The sequence below is a fragment of the Dasypus novemcinctus genome, chromosome 3 (genome assembly GCF_030445035.2).
Source record: "Dasypus novemcinctus isolate mDasNov1 chromosome 3, mDasNov1.1.hap2, whole genome shotgun sequence".
Taxonomy (NCBI): Eukaryota; Metazoa; Chordata; class Mammalia; order Cingulata; family Dasypodidae; genus Dasypus; species Dasypus novemcinctus.
Window position 1 is genome coordinate 157,387,241 of NC_080675.1, and position 15,795 is coordinate 157,403,035.

Genomic DNA, 15,795 nt, shown 5'->3' on the forward strand with positions numbered 1-15,795 from the left:
GATCTCCTGGAGCCCCAAACAGGTGCTTCAGCTAGCTCCAGAGAGCTCTGGGTGTTTGCTAACTGCCCTGTAGCAGGAGATGATTCTAGTAGCTCCTTACTCCACTGCCATCTTGCTGGTTCTTGATCCTAGTGATCAGTTTTGATGCTTACCTGTCTTAGTTTGCCAGGTCTACTGTAACAAAATACCCTAGAACTGGTTGGCTTAAACAATGGCAGTCTGTTGTCTCACAGTTTGGGAGGCTTGAAGAATAAAATCAAAGAACTGGCAGGCCATGCTTTCTGTAGGGTTTTGGTGGTGGCTCTATCTCTGCCTCTCACATGGCAATCTGTCTCTTTTTGTCTCTTCCTGTGACTTATGTCTCTGTATCCAAATTTCTTCTGCTTATACAGACCCCAGTCAAATCAGCTTAAGGCCCACATGGTTCAGTTTGGATCTTTGATGACTCCATTTACAAATGAGCCCACACCTACAGAACTGAAGATTAGGACTTGAACATATCTTTGGGGTAGGGGGAGGAGCACAAAAATCCTCCAGTGGCCCCCTTTGCTGGGAAAAATAGTACTATTTACTAAACTGTGTGAAACTGTGTGAAAAAGAAAGCCCAGAGTTTTAGAGGAATGAGTATAGTGAAGAACTTACAACTCCAATAATTGGGGGCATCTCTTTCTTAAAACTCACATTGATGCACAGGAGTTGAGAAAACTTTTCTTGTTCTCAACGGAGATAATGCCAATGAGAACTTCTGTTCTTGAGCACCTCAGCTGGACTTCTTGTTCAAAACCTCCAGGAATAGTTTGGAAAAAGCATCTATTCAGTAATGAGGCAATTGTTTTGTGTGAGTCTCTCATCTTAAAAATGTCTGAACTTCTACGTTTATTACAGAAAAGAAAATAGAAAGAAAATATAGCAGGTCGGACACTGACAAAAGCATAGAACATGAAACACACCAGGGCTGGAGAGTCAAACTTTTTATTTTGGAACCCAGAGTATGAAAATAAGAAAAGAAACTGGATAGATTCTATTTTTGTAAAACTACCAACCAACAAGACTACCAATGGATAGAGTTTTTCATCTTGCTTCTGCCTTTTAGGAGGAAGAAAAGCTTATCTGCCTAAAGAATGGCGCTGTCTGGACACTGGTAGAAGGTGGAGCCCTTCCAGCCACAGGGGATCATGTTTCTCTTTTACACCCCTTTGTGCTTGCACTAAAGTTTATGACCAGCTCCTAGGGGTCGGTCGGTAGATTACAGAGGATTCGTGAACTGGGAGTGAAAAAGAAATTCACCTTTATTCTTCACCCACCTGCAACTGAAACTAGTATTTCCTTCCCTTATAATGTCAGCAATATGCCACAGCCACCTTAGCAGAACCTATGACTGTCACTGTGAGTAGAAATCACACATACTTTCATGCCAAATCACAATCATGGCAGGTATCTTGAAATGTTGACACCCTGTACTGTGTCAGAATCATGGCAGTTATTAGACCCAGGGTCAGGTCTTGTTATTTCATGTGTTGATAATGAGAAACATATACATGGTATCACAAATTTGGATTTTTTTTTGTACTTGGATAACCATATGTCAGTTTAATTGGTTTTCTTCGTATCTTATTGTTCTAGTTTGCTAGGCTGCCAAAATACAGATACCATGAAATGGATCAGCTTTTAACAATGGGGATTTATTAACTTACAAATTTCCAGTTTTGAAGCTGAGAAAAATATCCAAATCAAGGCATCCTCAGGCCATGCTTTCTTCCCAAAGCCTGGCTGCTGGTGATCTTGAACTTCTCTTTCACATGGCAAAGCATATGGCGGCATCTGCTGGGTTCTCCCTTCTCTTCCAGGTCTCATTATTTTCAGCTTCTGCAGCTTTCTCTCTGTCTGAATTTCATTCTCTTATAAAGGACACAGTAAGAGGATCAAGATCCACCCGACTGAGGTGGGTCACATCTCAGCTGAAGTTAAGATCCTACTCACTAAAAGATCCTACTTACAGTGGGTCCATAGCCATAGGAGTTGAATTAACTTTAAGAACATTCATAGTTTCAAACCCACACACTTAGGTATTATATTTTATGCATTTACAACTAAGGGGCTGCCAAGGGGTTCTGAGTCTCTACCAGTTGCCCTGTAGTACAGAAAAGCCTGGGAGGCTGGTGCTAGGGATTCTCAGGCTAGAGTCTCGTACCCAGAAGCAAGCACTGATTTGCCATGAGATACAGCTCTTCTCAGGGTGTAATTCCAAATGCAGCCTTCCTGTGTGCTCTTCTTTTGGCACTAATAGCCAGTAGCTGTTTTAAGGCCAATCAAATGTTTAAAATAAATAACTTGGAAAAAACATTGTTACAGTTTTTTGGGACCAACCCTCAAATACTAACAAGGCTGCTACTTCCTTCAACATTTGTATACCAGAGAAGCAGACTTGGCCCAGTGGCATCCGTCTACCACATGGGAGGTCCGGGGTTCAAACCCCGGTCCTCCTTGACCCATGTGGAGCTGGCCCATGTGTAGTGCTGATGCACACAAGGAGTGCCGTGCCACACGGGTGTCCCCCGCGTAGGGGAGCCCCACGCGCAAGGAGTGCGCCCCATAAGGAGAGCCGCCCAGCATGAAAGAAAGTGCAGCCTGCCTAAGAATGGCGCCGCCCACATGGAGAGCTGACACAACAAGATGATGCAACCAAAAGAAACACAGATTCCTGTGCCACTGACAACGGAAGCAGACAAAGAAGACGACGCAGCAAATAGACACAGAAACAGACAACCGGGGCGGAGGGTGGGGGGGAAGGGGAGAGAAATAAATAAATAAATCTTTAAAAAAAAAAACAAAGAAACAAACACTTGTATACCAGAAAACTAAGAAAAATCAAGATACAGTCCATTTTCATTTTTAGGGCTTTTGAGCCCTTCTTCCCCGCCCCGCCCCCCCATTACTACACACATACACATCATCATCACCATTGAATCTTTCATGTCTGTCTGCAGAATGCTAGTATTGTAAGCCTCAGAGCTGTCTGTGGAAATATGAACTACAGAGAAAAAATTGGCATCGATCGCTGGCATTTGTTGCAGAAGTCATTGGCAAATACAGCTGTCTCCTCTTTTAGCCAATGGTAATGTGATGTTTTTAATTCAGTAAAGCATTTCAAGAAAGTCCAAACATAAAAGTTATAAACATTTGAGGGTAAATAAATGTGAGGAAAGGATAATGAACTTTACACAATTAGCCCAGTTGATCTTTTTTTTTACCATCACAAAGCAGTCACTGCAAGACAAGGCAGTTGCAAGACTAGAGCTGTCTTTAAGCTCAGCTCTTCCATCAGGTGAAACAGAGGGGGAGGAGGCCAAAGTAGCCTTGTCAGTGGGAAGAAAGGGTCTGGTGTTGCTACTGGAGAAAGAAACCAGAAGGACAGAGGTGAGGGCCACACCCTGATCACATATATGGCCTCATGAAGCCACCACCCCTTCCCACCATGAAAGGGCTATTTGTCTTGTCCCCCTCACCACTCAGTTCCTGGGGACTCTCCATTGAAAAGTGCTGTGTAATGAGCACCTGTATATGTCCTTACCCTACTGGCTTCTCAGCAGCATGTCACGCCATTATTCCTCCTATGTCCACACGTGACTGCCACATACAGAAGGAAGAGCTGGTGCAGAAGTGACGCTCGCCAGCCTTGCTGGTCCACTTAAGTGTGCCTACCTGTCACAGCATTCACAGGGGACTGAGACATGCATGAGATGCTATTTTTTTTAAAAACTGTCTGAGCACAGAAGCTGTAAGCTGTTTCGGCATGCTCAGAGCATCTAGAAGGGTGAAAGGTCTTAGAGTGCTATACGTTCTGTTTTCCCCTTTGCTCTTTTCTGTTTGATTCTCACGGCATCTCAGGAGTGTGGAGGTGATGTCCAGAGGGCACGGGCATTAAGCAGCCTCTAGAGTCCAGCTGCCCACGGTTCCCATCCTGCCTCTGCCTCTTGAGCATGCTATGTGGTATCTCCATGCCTCAGCCTTCTATTCTGAAAAATGGGTAAAATATGTTCTACCTACACATCATAGGATTGTTATGAGAATTAAATAGCAAATGAATTCAAACACTTAGCATGTAACACACACTCAGTAAATGTTAGATGTTTTTATTTTCCTTTTGTCTCGTTTCCTGGAACCAGTGGGAGAGCTGGAAAGACTGTTTAACAGTCACCGTGGGTCAGGTCCATTTCTTCTTTTCTGTATCTTTCTCTGGGCTGTCAAGGCCATTTCTCCTGATACTTTGGGAGCCCATAAACCCCAAGGATGGCTCTCTAGACCAGGATCTCTCTCAGCCAAATTCCAGTTCCCAGGCTTGAAAAAGCCTCTTTCTGCCCTTTCCCAAATCCCATGGAGACATGCATGGATATCATGATAGATGGAGAGACTAAGTTATCCAGGAAGCTGGAGGTTTCAAAATTTCACCTTTGAGCAATAATATTCTTTTCTCTGATATCAGTAGTCTCTAAACCTGGTAGGTCATCAGCATCTCCAGTGAATAGTGAAAACCGTGCCCCACTCCAGATCTTCTGTCAGAGAATTTCTGAGGTGGCAGGTTTCAGGGATCTGTGTTTATATACAGGTTCCCCAGCAATTCTCATGCTCAGCCAGGTTTGGGAACGTGGATCTCAATGAAACCAAACCCTCTGATGCTGGTTTACCTGGCCAGAGTGAGTGGCTGTCGGGTCCTGGAGCTGTGCCTCTACCCGTGCAGACAGGCAGGGCTGTACAGTAGTATGTTGAGCTGGATGCCAGGTTGAAAGCTGTCTTGCCTGTCTGAGTCTCAGCTGCCTGCCCAGCATCTGCAGCCTCCCTCAAAACTATTGGACTCTGGCAATTACCCCAATTTGGCAGACAACCCCAACTTTCCAGAAGTGTTTGGAAGTTTACAGTAGACCTCCTCCTCAGAGAAAAATCCACTCTTTGCAAGTTCCGTGTTATCCTTCATTTCTTGTCCCCCACTCCCATCCCACACCCCACTAGCTGAATTCCATGGGCCATGCCCTCACACACCAGTGCCCACCCCAGCCAGGCAGCAGTTTCTGTGCCCCTTAAGAGGGAAGGAGTGACCAAGCCCAGAATCAGAAAGTCCTCCAGATTGGCGCTGGCATGCCAACTTGGGGGAAGGCTTCATATGCAGTAGTACTGGTGGAAATTTTGGATTAGTGACTTTTTCATCCAACTCTTAGCATTTTATCTCCCACTTGGCTTGTGTTACCAACAACACATTTTTTGAGGGTTTTTACATAACCACTCTCTTCAGTATTGTTTTGAGTTACAGCTGCTCTCCAAACACCATGCTGTTCAGTGGGATGGTCAGGCGGAAAAGGAAGGACTCTGCCTCTCAAAGTCAAAAGAAAATCAGAATAACCTTCACTTGAGAAGGACACCACCAGTTGAAGAAAAATGGCAAAACCTTGCATCCATGAACAATAGTGGCTTTCTTTTGAAGAGCTCCATGCTTTTTCGAATTTCCACAGTACTCCTGTGAAGGGAGCTTGGTGCTAACTTAATTGTCACATGGCACCTTGAGGAACCATGTGACAAAATGCACTTCCTATGGTTTTTGCTGAACCTTAAATGTGGCTAGAAAGGTAACAAAGGCTAGAACCAGAGAGCTGCTTCCATTGACCTTGCTGTTTGCTCTGGGCCGATGGCTGCAGTACAAAGGTACTGCAGTACAGAGGTGGCTGCCTGAGGGGCAGGAAGGGTTGGGGGAGTCTGGGCACTCCCCACCTCCCTGCACTCTGCCTCTGATGCAGCACAATGTTCAGTGTGTGACATTTCATTTAAACCAAGGATTATACCAGCCAACAGTGCTTACAGAGTGAACATTCCATGTGGAGGGAACACATGCACCTGGGCACAGAGGCATTCCATTCCACTGCCACTATAAGAGATGGCTGAAGCAGAGAAGGTGGAAAGAGGGAAATGGGGGCCAGTAGAACCAATTGGTAGGAGCATGCATTCTAGATTCAGGACTTGTTTCAGCTCTGCAACTTGGGTAAATACTTACTCTGTTTCCTCATTGGCAAATGTGGCAAGAATATAGATTCTAACCTACAAGATGGGTGAGAGAGTACTGGGAGAATTCCAATAAAACTCTGAGCCCGAGGCCTGGGCTCAGTAAATGCTTAGAGTGTATGGGCGTTCTATTGACGCCAGGCATTTGCTTTACTTGCAAATGTTTCGATCTGAGAAAGCCTCATGGTGACAAGTGTATTCCACCCCATTTGGCCACTTTGTCGAAATGAATTGCAGGAAGGGTAATTGCTTGACTTGGGTACACACAGTGTTTTTGGCTGAGCTTGGATCTGAGGCTACAGTTCTAGAGTCTCCTCTGCACATCTCCCCTTTGTTTTTAAACCGAACTTCCCTATGTAACCAGCTCCAAATCAAGTGAAAGAATATTACACCCCTAGAAGCCCTGTCACGGTCTCTACTCACCTGACCACCCCCCAAAGGTGACTCTCTCCTGACTCCTAACATTATAGATTTATTTGTTTTTGAATTTTATATAAACGGAGTCATCCACTATCCCATTATTCTCCTATTCAATAGTTTTTGTCCTGCTGGTGGTGGGCATTTGGGGTTTCCAATGTGAGACTAATACAACAGAGCTGCTATGAACGTTATGAATGTGTGGTGAATCTGTACACACATTTTTTGGTATGTACCTAGGAGTGGAATTGCTGGATAAAAGAATGTGCATATCTTTGGTTTTAGTAAATACCACCAAAAAGTTTTCCAAGGTTGTTGAACCAGATACGCCATTTCATACCCACTATGATGGCAATTTTAAAGGAAAAAACAATGTGGAAAAATCAGAACCCTCATACGTTGCTGATGGGAATGTAAAGTGGTGCAGCCACTGCAGAAAACAGTTTGGCAGTTCCTTGGAGTTTAAATATAGATCTACAATATGACCCAGCAATCCCATTTCTAGGTATATACCCCAAAGAATTGACAGTAGGAACTCAAGCAGATACATGCACACCAGTGTTCATAGCTGCATCATTCACAATAGCCAAAAGGTGAGAAAAAACAAAGGTGTCACACCATCAGCAGATGAATAGGTAAACAAAATATAGTATATATTTTAATTAAAAGGAGGAAGTGCTGATATATGCTGCAACATGGATGAACCTTAAAGACATAATGTTGTGTGGAATAAGCCAGACACAAAAGGGCAAATATTGCATGATTCCACTTTCATGAAACATCTAAAATAAACAAATTCATAGAGGAAGAAAGTAGCTTAGCAGTTACTGGGGGCTGGAGGGAACTGATGGGAAGTTGTTGTTTAAAGGGTATAATTTCTATGTGGGATGAGGAAAAAGCTTTGATAATGGTGATAGTGATGGTAATAAAACATTGTGAATATAATTAATAATACTGAATTGCACACTTAAAAATGGTTTAATGGGAAGTTTACATTAGATATATGTTACACAGTGTTTAAAAAAAAAACAACCACCATGCACAAGGGGAATAAATTGTGTGAAATACAACCATCTCCAGTACATATAAATCAGGCAACAAGGATAGAATTTCTCATTTCATCTTAACAGAAATTAGGGAAAAGGGGGTATTACTGTAAAAAACTTTTTCCTTTGACAGGAAACTAATATTTCCTTATTGTAACCAAAAAATTGACAGATGTGTTTTGACTCACTGAATTGTATTTTAAGCAATTGCTTATCTTCTGATATCTTACAGTGTAGCCAAAAGAAAATACCAATAACAGTAATAGTTTACTGAATTATATATGTTATATATGTTACCTTGATGTATGTTAGCCTTTGGAATAGCCAGAAACAGCTATCTATAATTCTGATTACAACAGTTACAGGTATCAACCCAGCTACCTTGTTTCTTTAGAGTTGATGTTATGTTTTGAAACTGTATGACCTTAACCCAATGACTAGAATGTAAGAAGACAACTCATTACTCCCCCTGCTATAAGATATCTCAACATCTTATTCTGCTGCCCTGAAGTGGGGTGCCCTTGCACATAGCCCCTTGTTGATTAAAAATGAATTAGCCCATATGAATGGTAGGTGTCAATAAAATTTTATTTTAAAAAAAATGTCCGCCCACTACGGGCCATCCCAAATTCCTGAGAAATCTTGTTAAATAAACCAGAGCACTTCTAATCAGAGTTGGCCCACCTGACATGCACAATAGCCTCAACTTCAAACCAAGTAAACTAAGCATGTAAGCAATCTGTGCATGTTCAGCTATTAGACAGTCTCTAACCTCGTTGTCATCCTGAGCCTACCTGCCTTTGTGTGAATGCTAGAAAATACTGTAAGTTTCTCCATTTCAGGGAAGCAGATTTATGACCAATAGGTCTTATATATACTCTTTGCACTGCACTCAGCAATAAACTCTTCCTCTCTTTGAAACTCCAGTGTCAAATAATTGGCTTTCCAGTGTACATCCAGCAGAGAACCTCTGCATTGATTTGTATCACTTATTTGGGAGCTACAGCAATAAGACAATCTTAAATAAATGATGCATTTTTAAAAATCTCATCATGAGCGCAGAAGAGTCCCCATATACCATATCCTTGTCAGCACTTGGTGTTCTCCATCTTTTTCATTCTAGCCATTCTGGTTCATGTGTCGAGTTTCAAATGGTGGTTTTAATATGCTGTCCCCTGATAACTGATGAAGCTGAGCACCTTTTCATACGTTTATTGACCATTCAGATAACCTCTATTGTCAAATGTCTGTTCAAGTCTTTTGCCTATATTTTCCTACTGGGTCTCCCTTTTCCTTAATTGATCTGTAGGAGGTTTTGAAAATAAATAGTCTGGATCCAAATATTTTGTTGGTTATATCCATGACAAATATCCTGTCTTTATCTTCCCCCTCTTTCTCCCAGGTGTCTTTGGATAAACAGCAGTTCTCAATTTAAACATCATACATAGTTAATTAGTGCTTTCTGTTAGGGTTAGTGCTTTCTGTGTTCTGCTTAAGAAATCTTGGTCTGGCCTCATTCTCCTTTTCTTTGATAATTAAAAAGGTTTCATGAGAAAATGTGCCGTCTATAGAATGTATAATAAATAGTGAATGCCACCCTCTTCCTCTCTCTCCTAATGCAGCACCTATTTCTCCTTCCCCCCTAAATTCACCTCCTGGGTCAGTCTTGTCTCATGAACTTGTGTCCACACCCTGACACCACACTTTTGAAGCACTCTTAGGTCAGAGGGCAGGGAATCAAACATTTAATGAGGTGCAATAAACTTTATAGGACCAGCTGGTGCTGCACTCGTGGCTCACATCTTTTTACCATCCCATGGAGAGGTGAACAATAATGGGAGCGTGGAGGTTTTTTGAACCTAAAGGCACAGGATTCCGCTTGACTCATCAACTTCTTTAGGGCACCCGTCAGCTCCACACACTTGAAAATTGAGAATGAGCTCTGGGCTTTTCATAATAGCTCTTTGCAGCTCTGCTTTCTCCTCCAGCTCCACTTTCCTTTCCCGTTTCTCCTTTATTTTCCCCTCATCAACTTCAAAACATTTTTTACTTTGGACTGCAGAGCTGCACATCCATTTTGTACAGCTGTTTGAGAATCCTTGGAACAGGCAGACATCTAAATGGATTGAGGCACAACGTTTGCGAACCTCACTGAGACCATGCTGTGCTGTGGGGACGCCTGACCTTCTCCCTCCCTGGAGGGTGCCAGCCAGTCCGTTTTGGCCACATCCTTGAGAGTGAGGTCTCCGCACTGCAGCACAGGCCTTCTGGCTGGGATGGGGTTTGGCATCCTGGGAGTACTGCATCTTTCACAGATCCTTAAGTACATCTGTTCTCCATTTTTAGACCATGAGGCAAGGATTTGGGTGCAATTAGTTTATCTGGGAAGTGATCCCGGGAAGCACTGAGGGAGCGAGGAAGTGACATACAGAGGGGAGGTTCGCCAAGAAAGGTGTATTGATGGGCAGCTTACTGCTGTGGCCAGGGGGCCATCCCACTGGGACCCTCTGAGAGGCACGAGGAACTTGCCTCTGAATCATCCCATGAGGGAGGTGGAAGCCAGCGCCCATCCCTCGTGGTTGGCTCTGATGGGGGGCTTGGGAAGTGGGCCTGCAGAGGGTGCCGTGAGCAGGAGCTCCCTCAGGCGAGCACACAGGGCAGGGGGCGGGCAGCATCTGCTTCAATTATTTGGATAAATCGTCTCATTCTGAGCAGTTTGTCCATGTCCAGACCTGCTAGTGCTAATACACAAATAGAAGTTGGTGTTTTAAAATGCCCATTCCTCTTTGAGTAGGATGATTTTAATTGCATTTGCCTGTTCAGAAGTTCTCTGGGTGAAATCTATAAGAACTATGTACAGCTCGCCTGAGCTAGAAATGAGGTGACCACAGGGAGAACAGAAGGCCATCTGGTTAACCCCACCGGGGGCCCGAGCCCAACACCTCTTGGCCTGCTTAGCGGCTGCTCCCTCTCCCTTCCCACTGCTTCTGCCCTCAGCTCCAGAGCTGCCTCTTCCAGCAAATCCCCTCTGACTGATGCCCAGTTGGTTAGATTCTTTTCCTTTGTGTTCCGGACAGCCTTATCCCTCATGGTGTTCAATAGAACAGCTCAATAGAAGCTGTCTGCCAGCCAGTCATGGCTGGGAGGGAGGCAGGGACTGTGTGGCTCACAGCCTGTCCCCAGGGTCTGGCAACTAATGGGCCTCAGGAGCTAAGGCTTGACCTGAGCTGAATCCCCACAAGTCAAGCCCTCCTCGAAGTCAGTACATGGGGTTTTGTGGAGGGAAATGAACCAGTTGGGAGGACACACCTCTCTTTTTCAGCACCCAGATCCACGACCCTCTCCCTTCCCCTCAGAGTTCAAAGCTAAATCCGAAACAGTGATTGGGCCCCACCTTTGGACCCCAGCTGTCCTATGGGAAGCCGCTGCGGCTGGGGCCTCTGTCTGTCGGATGCTCTCGGGTTCTCGGCAGTCATGCCCCACCTTGTCCCCTTGTCCCCTGTCACTGCAGCATCTGATGTGTGCTGGACTCTGGTGCCTGGTGGAAGGAGATTCGTCCTGCAAGACCAAGCTCGACCCCCCCCTGGATGGCACCGAGTGTGGGGCAGACAAGGTAACCCCCTGCCTCACGCGGCTTCCCCAGAAGGCAGCCCCGTGTCTCCTGGGCTTTGAGGCACTCCTCAAGTAAGCAGTCACGGGAGCCTCGCCTTCTGAAGGACAGTCTGTGCTCAGGAGTCCCCCAAGCATCACCCCAAACAGAACCCATCCCTGCGTGGAGGGAGCAAACACATCACCCCACTCCTTTTTTTTTTTGTAAGGTACAAGAATTATTTACTTAATGTTTTTATTAAATTAACTCCTGTCACATAAGTGGATTTATTTCAGAGGAAAACTATTTTGGGGTACCTTGCATGGGAAAGCAGTATCGTCTGCCACAGATAAAAGGCTATTGGAAAATGAATTTCATGAGACAGCATTGTCAGATTCTAGCCAGATATTCCAAGGTGTAGCGTCATGAGCAGGAAAGCTTGGCAAGTATTAAAGAGGTGTCCACGGCCCTGTAGCAGTGGCTGAGCCCTTTCCCTTGATTCTATTGGAAGATTGAAAAAGAGGTGAAAAGGAAATAATATTTTCACTCTCGTGCCCTGGTTGAGAACCACTAAGTCACGTCTTGTGGCCCCAGAGTAGGTGCGGCATATTCTGGAAAATTCTGTCGGGAAGGACTGGCCAGCTCTTACCTTAGAGTGAACAGTGTTAATCCACGTGGACGCTACAGCAGCACCCCAAAGCCACAAACCCAACTTGAGGGTCAAACCACAGAGCCAGGACATCCCCTGCTGCCTTGCAAAGAGAGATTCACTCCTGTTGAGCAAAGTCTGCAGCAGCTTGGGTCTTTTCTCAAGCCAAGTTAATTCATCCTGTTTCTGGGAACTTAGAAAGTACCCTCATTCATCTAGAAGTTTAGGGTAAAATCCAAATCCCAAAGGATTAGAAGGCTCAGATGGAGTAAGTAGGGAATATTATAAAAGTTGAGCAAACCTGCACGACTGAAAGAGGCTACTATTTTGATGTAAATGACAAAAATCGGACCTTTGGTGGCATGGTGTTTTTAACATGGAATACTAGTTTGGGCAGGACTTCTTGGCCCCTCCTGAGCCCCCCCCCTTTGCCTCCCGCGGGCTCCCCTTGTTCTGTTTCAGTGGTGCCGAGCAGGGGACTGTGTCAGCAAGACCCCCATCCCAGAGCACGTGGACGGGGACTGGAGCCTGTGGGGCACCTGGAGCATGTGCAGCCGGACGTGTGGGACGGGCGCCCGCTTCCGGCAGAGAAAATGCGACAACCCCCCGTAAGTCCCCCTCCCCATAGGGCATTCTCCCAGGAACCTGGCTGGAGGTTTCCATGATGCCAGAACAAAAATTCTGGGCCGTGGCCCTCGCTGCCTTATGCAGAGTCCGATCTGTGTCCCACTGGGAATTTGGGGGCGATGGAAATGAAATGGAACCCAGAGGTGCCCGTGTCCCATTGGGGTCTCCACCAGGCTTTTTCAGGCTTCAGGAGAGCACATTCTGTGAACATGGAGGCAGGAAAGCTGTGTGGTGAATGGGGTCCTTTATTCCTTGGCTGGAGCCTGGAAGGAAGGTTTCCTGAGACAACTGGATTGCAAGCCCTCATTGCCTCTTTCTTGAGGCTCCTTGGTCCAACATCATCAGAGGGAAGACTATCAGCCTCCAGGAAGGAGGGGCTGGCCTTCACCTTGGCTGCTGAACTGCTAAGGAGCAGCCCAAAATCCTGTGTGTTGAGCCAGTGTGTTCATCCAAATATTCTTCACCTGTCCTTGCAGAAGTAGTTGACAGAATCAGCTGTCTTGTTTGCATAGATTACGTCATAGGCTTACTTTTACCAACCAGGTTGATGCTGTTCTTGTTTACCTTTGCACATTTGCCTCAGAAAGCCCAGGGCTGGAGTTTGTGCTCACTTACAATAATTCCTTCACGGCAGACTTTTCTCCCCCTTGGGATTCCCCATTTTTAATCTTTCTTATAACAATCCATTTTGTGCCTTCTATGCCATCAGCTCCGCCACCAATTTTGAAAAAGAGCACGTTGTAAATCGTGACTCAAAAGAAATGCTAGCTGTCCACAATGAGGTCATGTTGGCACATGCTAGCCAGGAACTCATGTTTAAAAATCCTGATGCTCTGGCTACACCCCAGATCCATTAACTCACAAACTTGGGATGGAACCCAGAAATGGGATGCTTTAAGCATCCCCAGGTGATTTCAATGGCCAGCCAAGGCTGAGAATCTCAGGATTAAAAGGAAATAATGCTCAAAGTTCAGTCAATAGTAGGAATGTCACTTTTGTTGGTAATGCTGTAAAAAATGTCTTATTAAAACTTTTGTCTTTCACTCCCAGCAGAGTGCATGACACACAGTAGGCACTTAATCTTTTAGGAATGATATCTGAACTAAAAGCAGGTATGATTAAGTTTTTAGGAACTCAGCTTAGTTTTTACACTGCTATATGTTGAAGTTAAAATAGTTACACCTCTGGCCCCATGAGAAGAGCTTTGGGTTTGGAATCATGGCACTGAGATTTGGGCCTGGCTTCACTGGTTATCAGCCATGTGACCTCAAGGAAGCCACATCTCTTCTCTGGGCCTCAGTTTCCCCCATTAGAGAGAGCTGGTATGGTATAATGGGAAGAGCCTGGCTTCAAAGGTCAGACAGAACCCAGCAATGCTACTCTCAGCAACTGACACCTACTACCTGCTTCTCCATCTAAAATTTGGAATCATCCATGGTCTTTGTGTAAAGGGCATGGTCTGTATTCACCACACTGCCTCTCTCACTGTTAACACCAACAGAAGAACAGAGACGAGTGTTCCAACACCTCACCTACCTCCCAAGGCCGTTTTGAGGATACAAGGAGGGCACCGTCTGTGACAGCATTGTGCTCATGGCAAAGCACCATTTGCAAAGGCTGCAGTCATCCTGGCTGCTCCCCGGCTGCCAGCTGCAGCTTGCATGCCCTGGTGGGGGATGGGGTCTCCTTTGGCATGTAACAGGCACCATCCCACATCAAGTGACGCCCAGTGGACACCTTAGTATGGGAATTCAGGGCGTCCCAGGAGGACCCCATGTCCTAAGACTGTTGTCAGCAGTTTTCATGTCTCATCTCTCTAGTGCAGCAGAACCCATGGAGCAGGACGGTAGATGTCCCAGACAAAATGCTGTCTCCTCACTCCCCCAGCCACCCACGCTCCTTACCAGTGAAGACTTTCCTACACCCGGCCTTCGTAAACCTGACAGAGTCCTGACAGGACTCTGCTAGCTGTGGACCTAGAATGACCCGCAAAAACAGAGAAAGTCTCTGCCTACTCTCAAAGGGTACAGTCCTGCCTTGGGCTTTTCCAAGACACTTCAACCCAACCCTTTCCAAACTCTTCTTTCTTTCCCCAACTCCCCTCCCAACCCCACAATCTCCTCTCAGTAGCACCACTGCCTGTTGCTTTGCTCAAGTCCGAAGCCCCCTGAGTCCCTGAGTCATCCTCTTGCCCTTCCCTTCCTCCTCCCTGTTGGATCATAATGAGAATGGTGAGTGCAGTGGGCCTTCCAGGCGTTTGTATGTAGTAAAGCACCTAAGGCTGCCCTAGAAGAGAGGTATGCTTTTTATCACCATTTTATAGAGAGAGAAACTGAATCAGGGAGAGCTTGAATGGTGGGTCCAAGGTCACACAGCCAGGCAGTGGTGGGCCAGGCGTGGAACCCGCACTACACCCCAGAGTCCGCGTGTCCTTTCAGACCCGCCCCCCTGCCCCAGCACCAGCCTTCCTGCTTCCCACTTGTCCTCCAATACATCCTTCACACAGGAGCCAGAGCAGCCCACTTGAGCAAAAATGCAATTGCATCTCTCTCTCTGCTTCGGCTGCACCTGGAATGAAACCCACGCTGCTGACCATGACCTTGGCACTAGCTTCCCAGGGGTACCCTAACAAATGACCACCCACAGGGTGGCTTACAACAACAGAAAGGAATTTTCTCACAGTCCTGGAGTCTGCAAGTCTGAAATCCAGGTGTCTCCAGGGTTGTTTCTTTCCGGAGGCTCTGGGGGAGACTCTGTCCCACGTCCTCTCCCCCTTTTTGGGAGGCCTTGGTGTTCCTTGGCTTGTGGACATATCACTCCCATTTCTGCCTCCATCTCCGTGTGGCCTTTGCCTGTGTATCCATCTTCCTACCTCCTCTTCCCTTCTGAGGATACTTGCAATTGAATGTAGGGCCCACCTTAATTCAGGATAATCTCATCATGAGTCTCAACTTTAGTACATTTGCCCAGGCCCTTTCTCCAAATAAGATCACATTCGCAGGTTCTGGTGGCTATAGCTTTTGGGGGGGGCCACTGTTCAACCCACGGCAGCCTCCTTTCTGTTCTTCGCGTGCCTCGTTCCCACCTCAGGACCTTTGGGGTGCTCTCTTCCTGCTCCCTACCTCACTTTTACCCCTTTTTGGTTCTCAGTATAAGTGTCTTCTCCTCAGAGAGGCTCCTTTTCCTGAAAGTGGGGCACTTGGTTAATTGTCTCTCTCAGCACCCCTTCTTTTCTATTTTATTTTTTATGTATTTATTTTTTATTTTAAAAAAGTGTTATTGAAGTATATCATTCATGCACGAACACACATAAAAAATAAGCATAGAGTAAAATTTGTGAACTTATAAAGCAAACACGCATATCATCATACAGGGCTCCCTTGCATCTCCCCACCACCACCACCTTGCGTTGTTGTGAA

General features: G+C 45.7%; 1 protein-coding gene across 1 annotated transcript in view; it reads left to right on the forward strand.

Annotated features, from left to right (window-relative positions):
- Positions 1–15,795, forward strand: part of ADAMTS17 (ADAM metallopeptidase with thrombospondin type 1 motif 17) — a 386,843-nt gene that overhangs the window by 219,030 nt on the left and 152,018 nt on the right. Inside the window, exons 11-12 of the mRNA XM_058294624.2 lie at positions 11,023–11,124; positions 12,212–12,357. Of these exons, the coding sequence (XP_058150607.1) occupies positions 11,023–11,124; positions 12,212–12,357 (248 nt within the window). The remainder of the gene's footprint in view (positions 1–11,022; positions 11,125–12,211; positions 12,358–15,795) is intronic.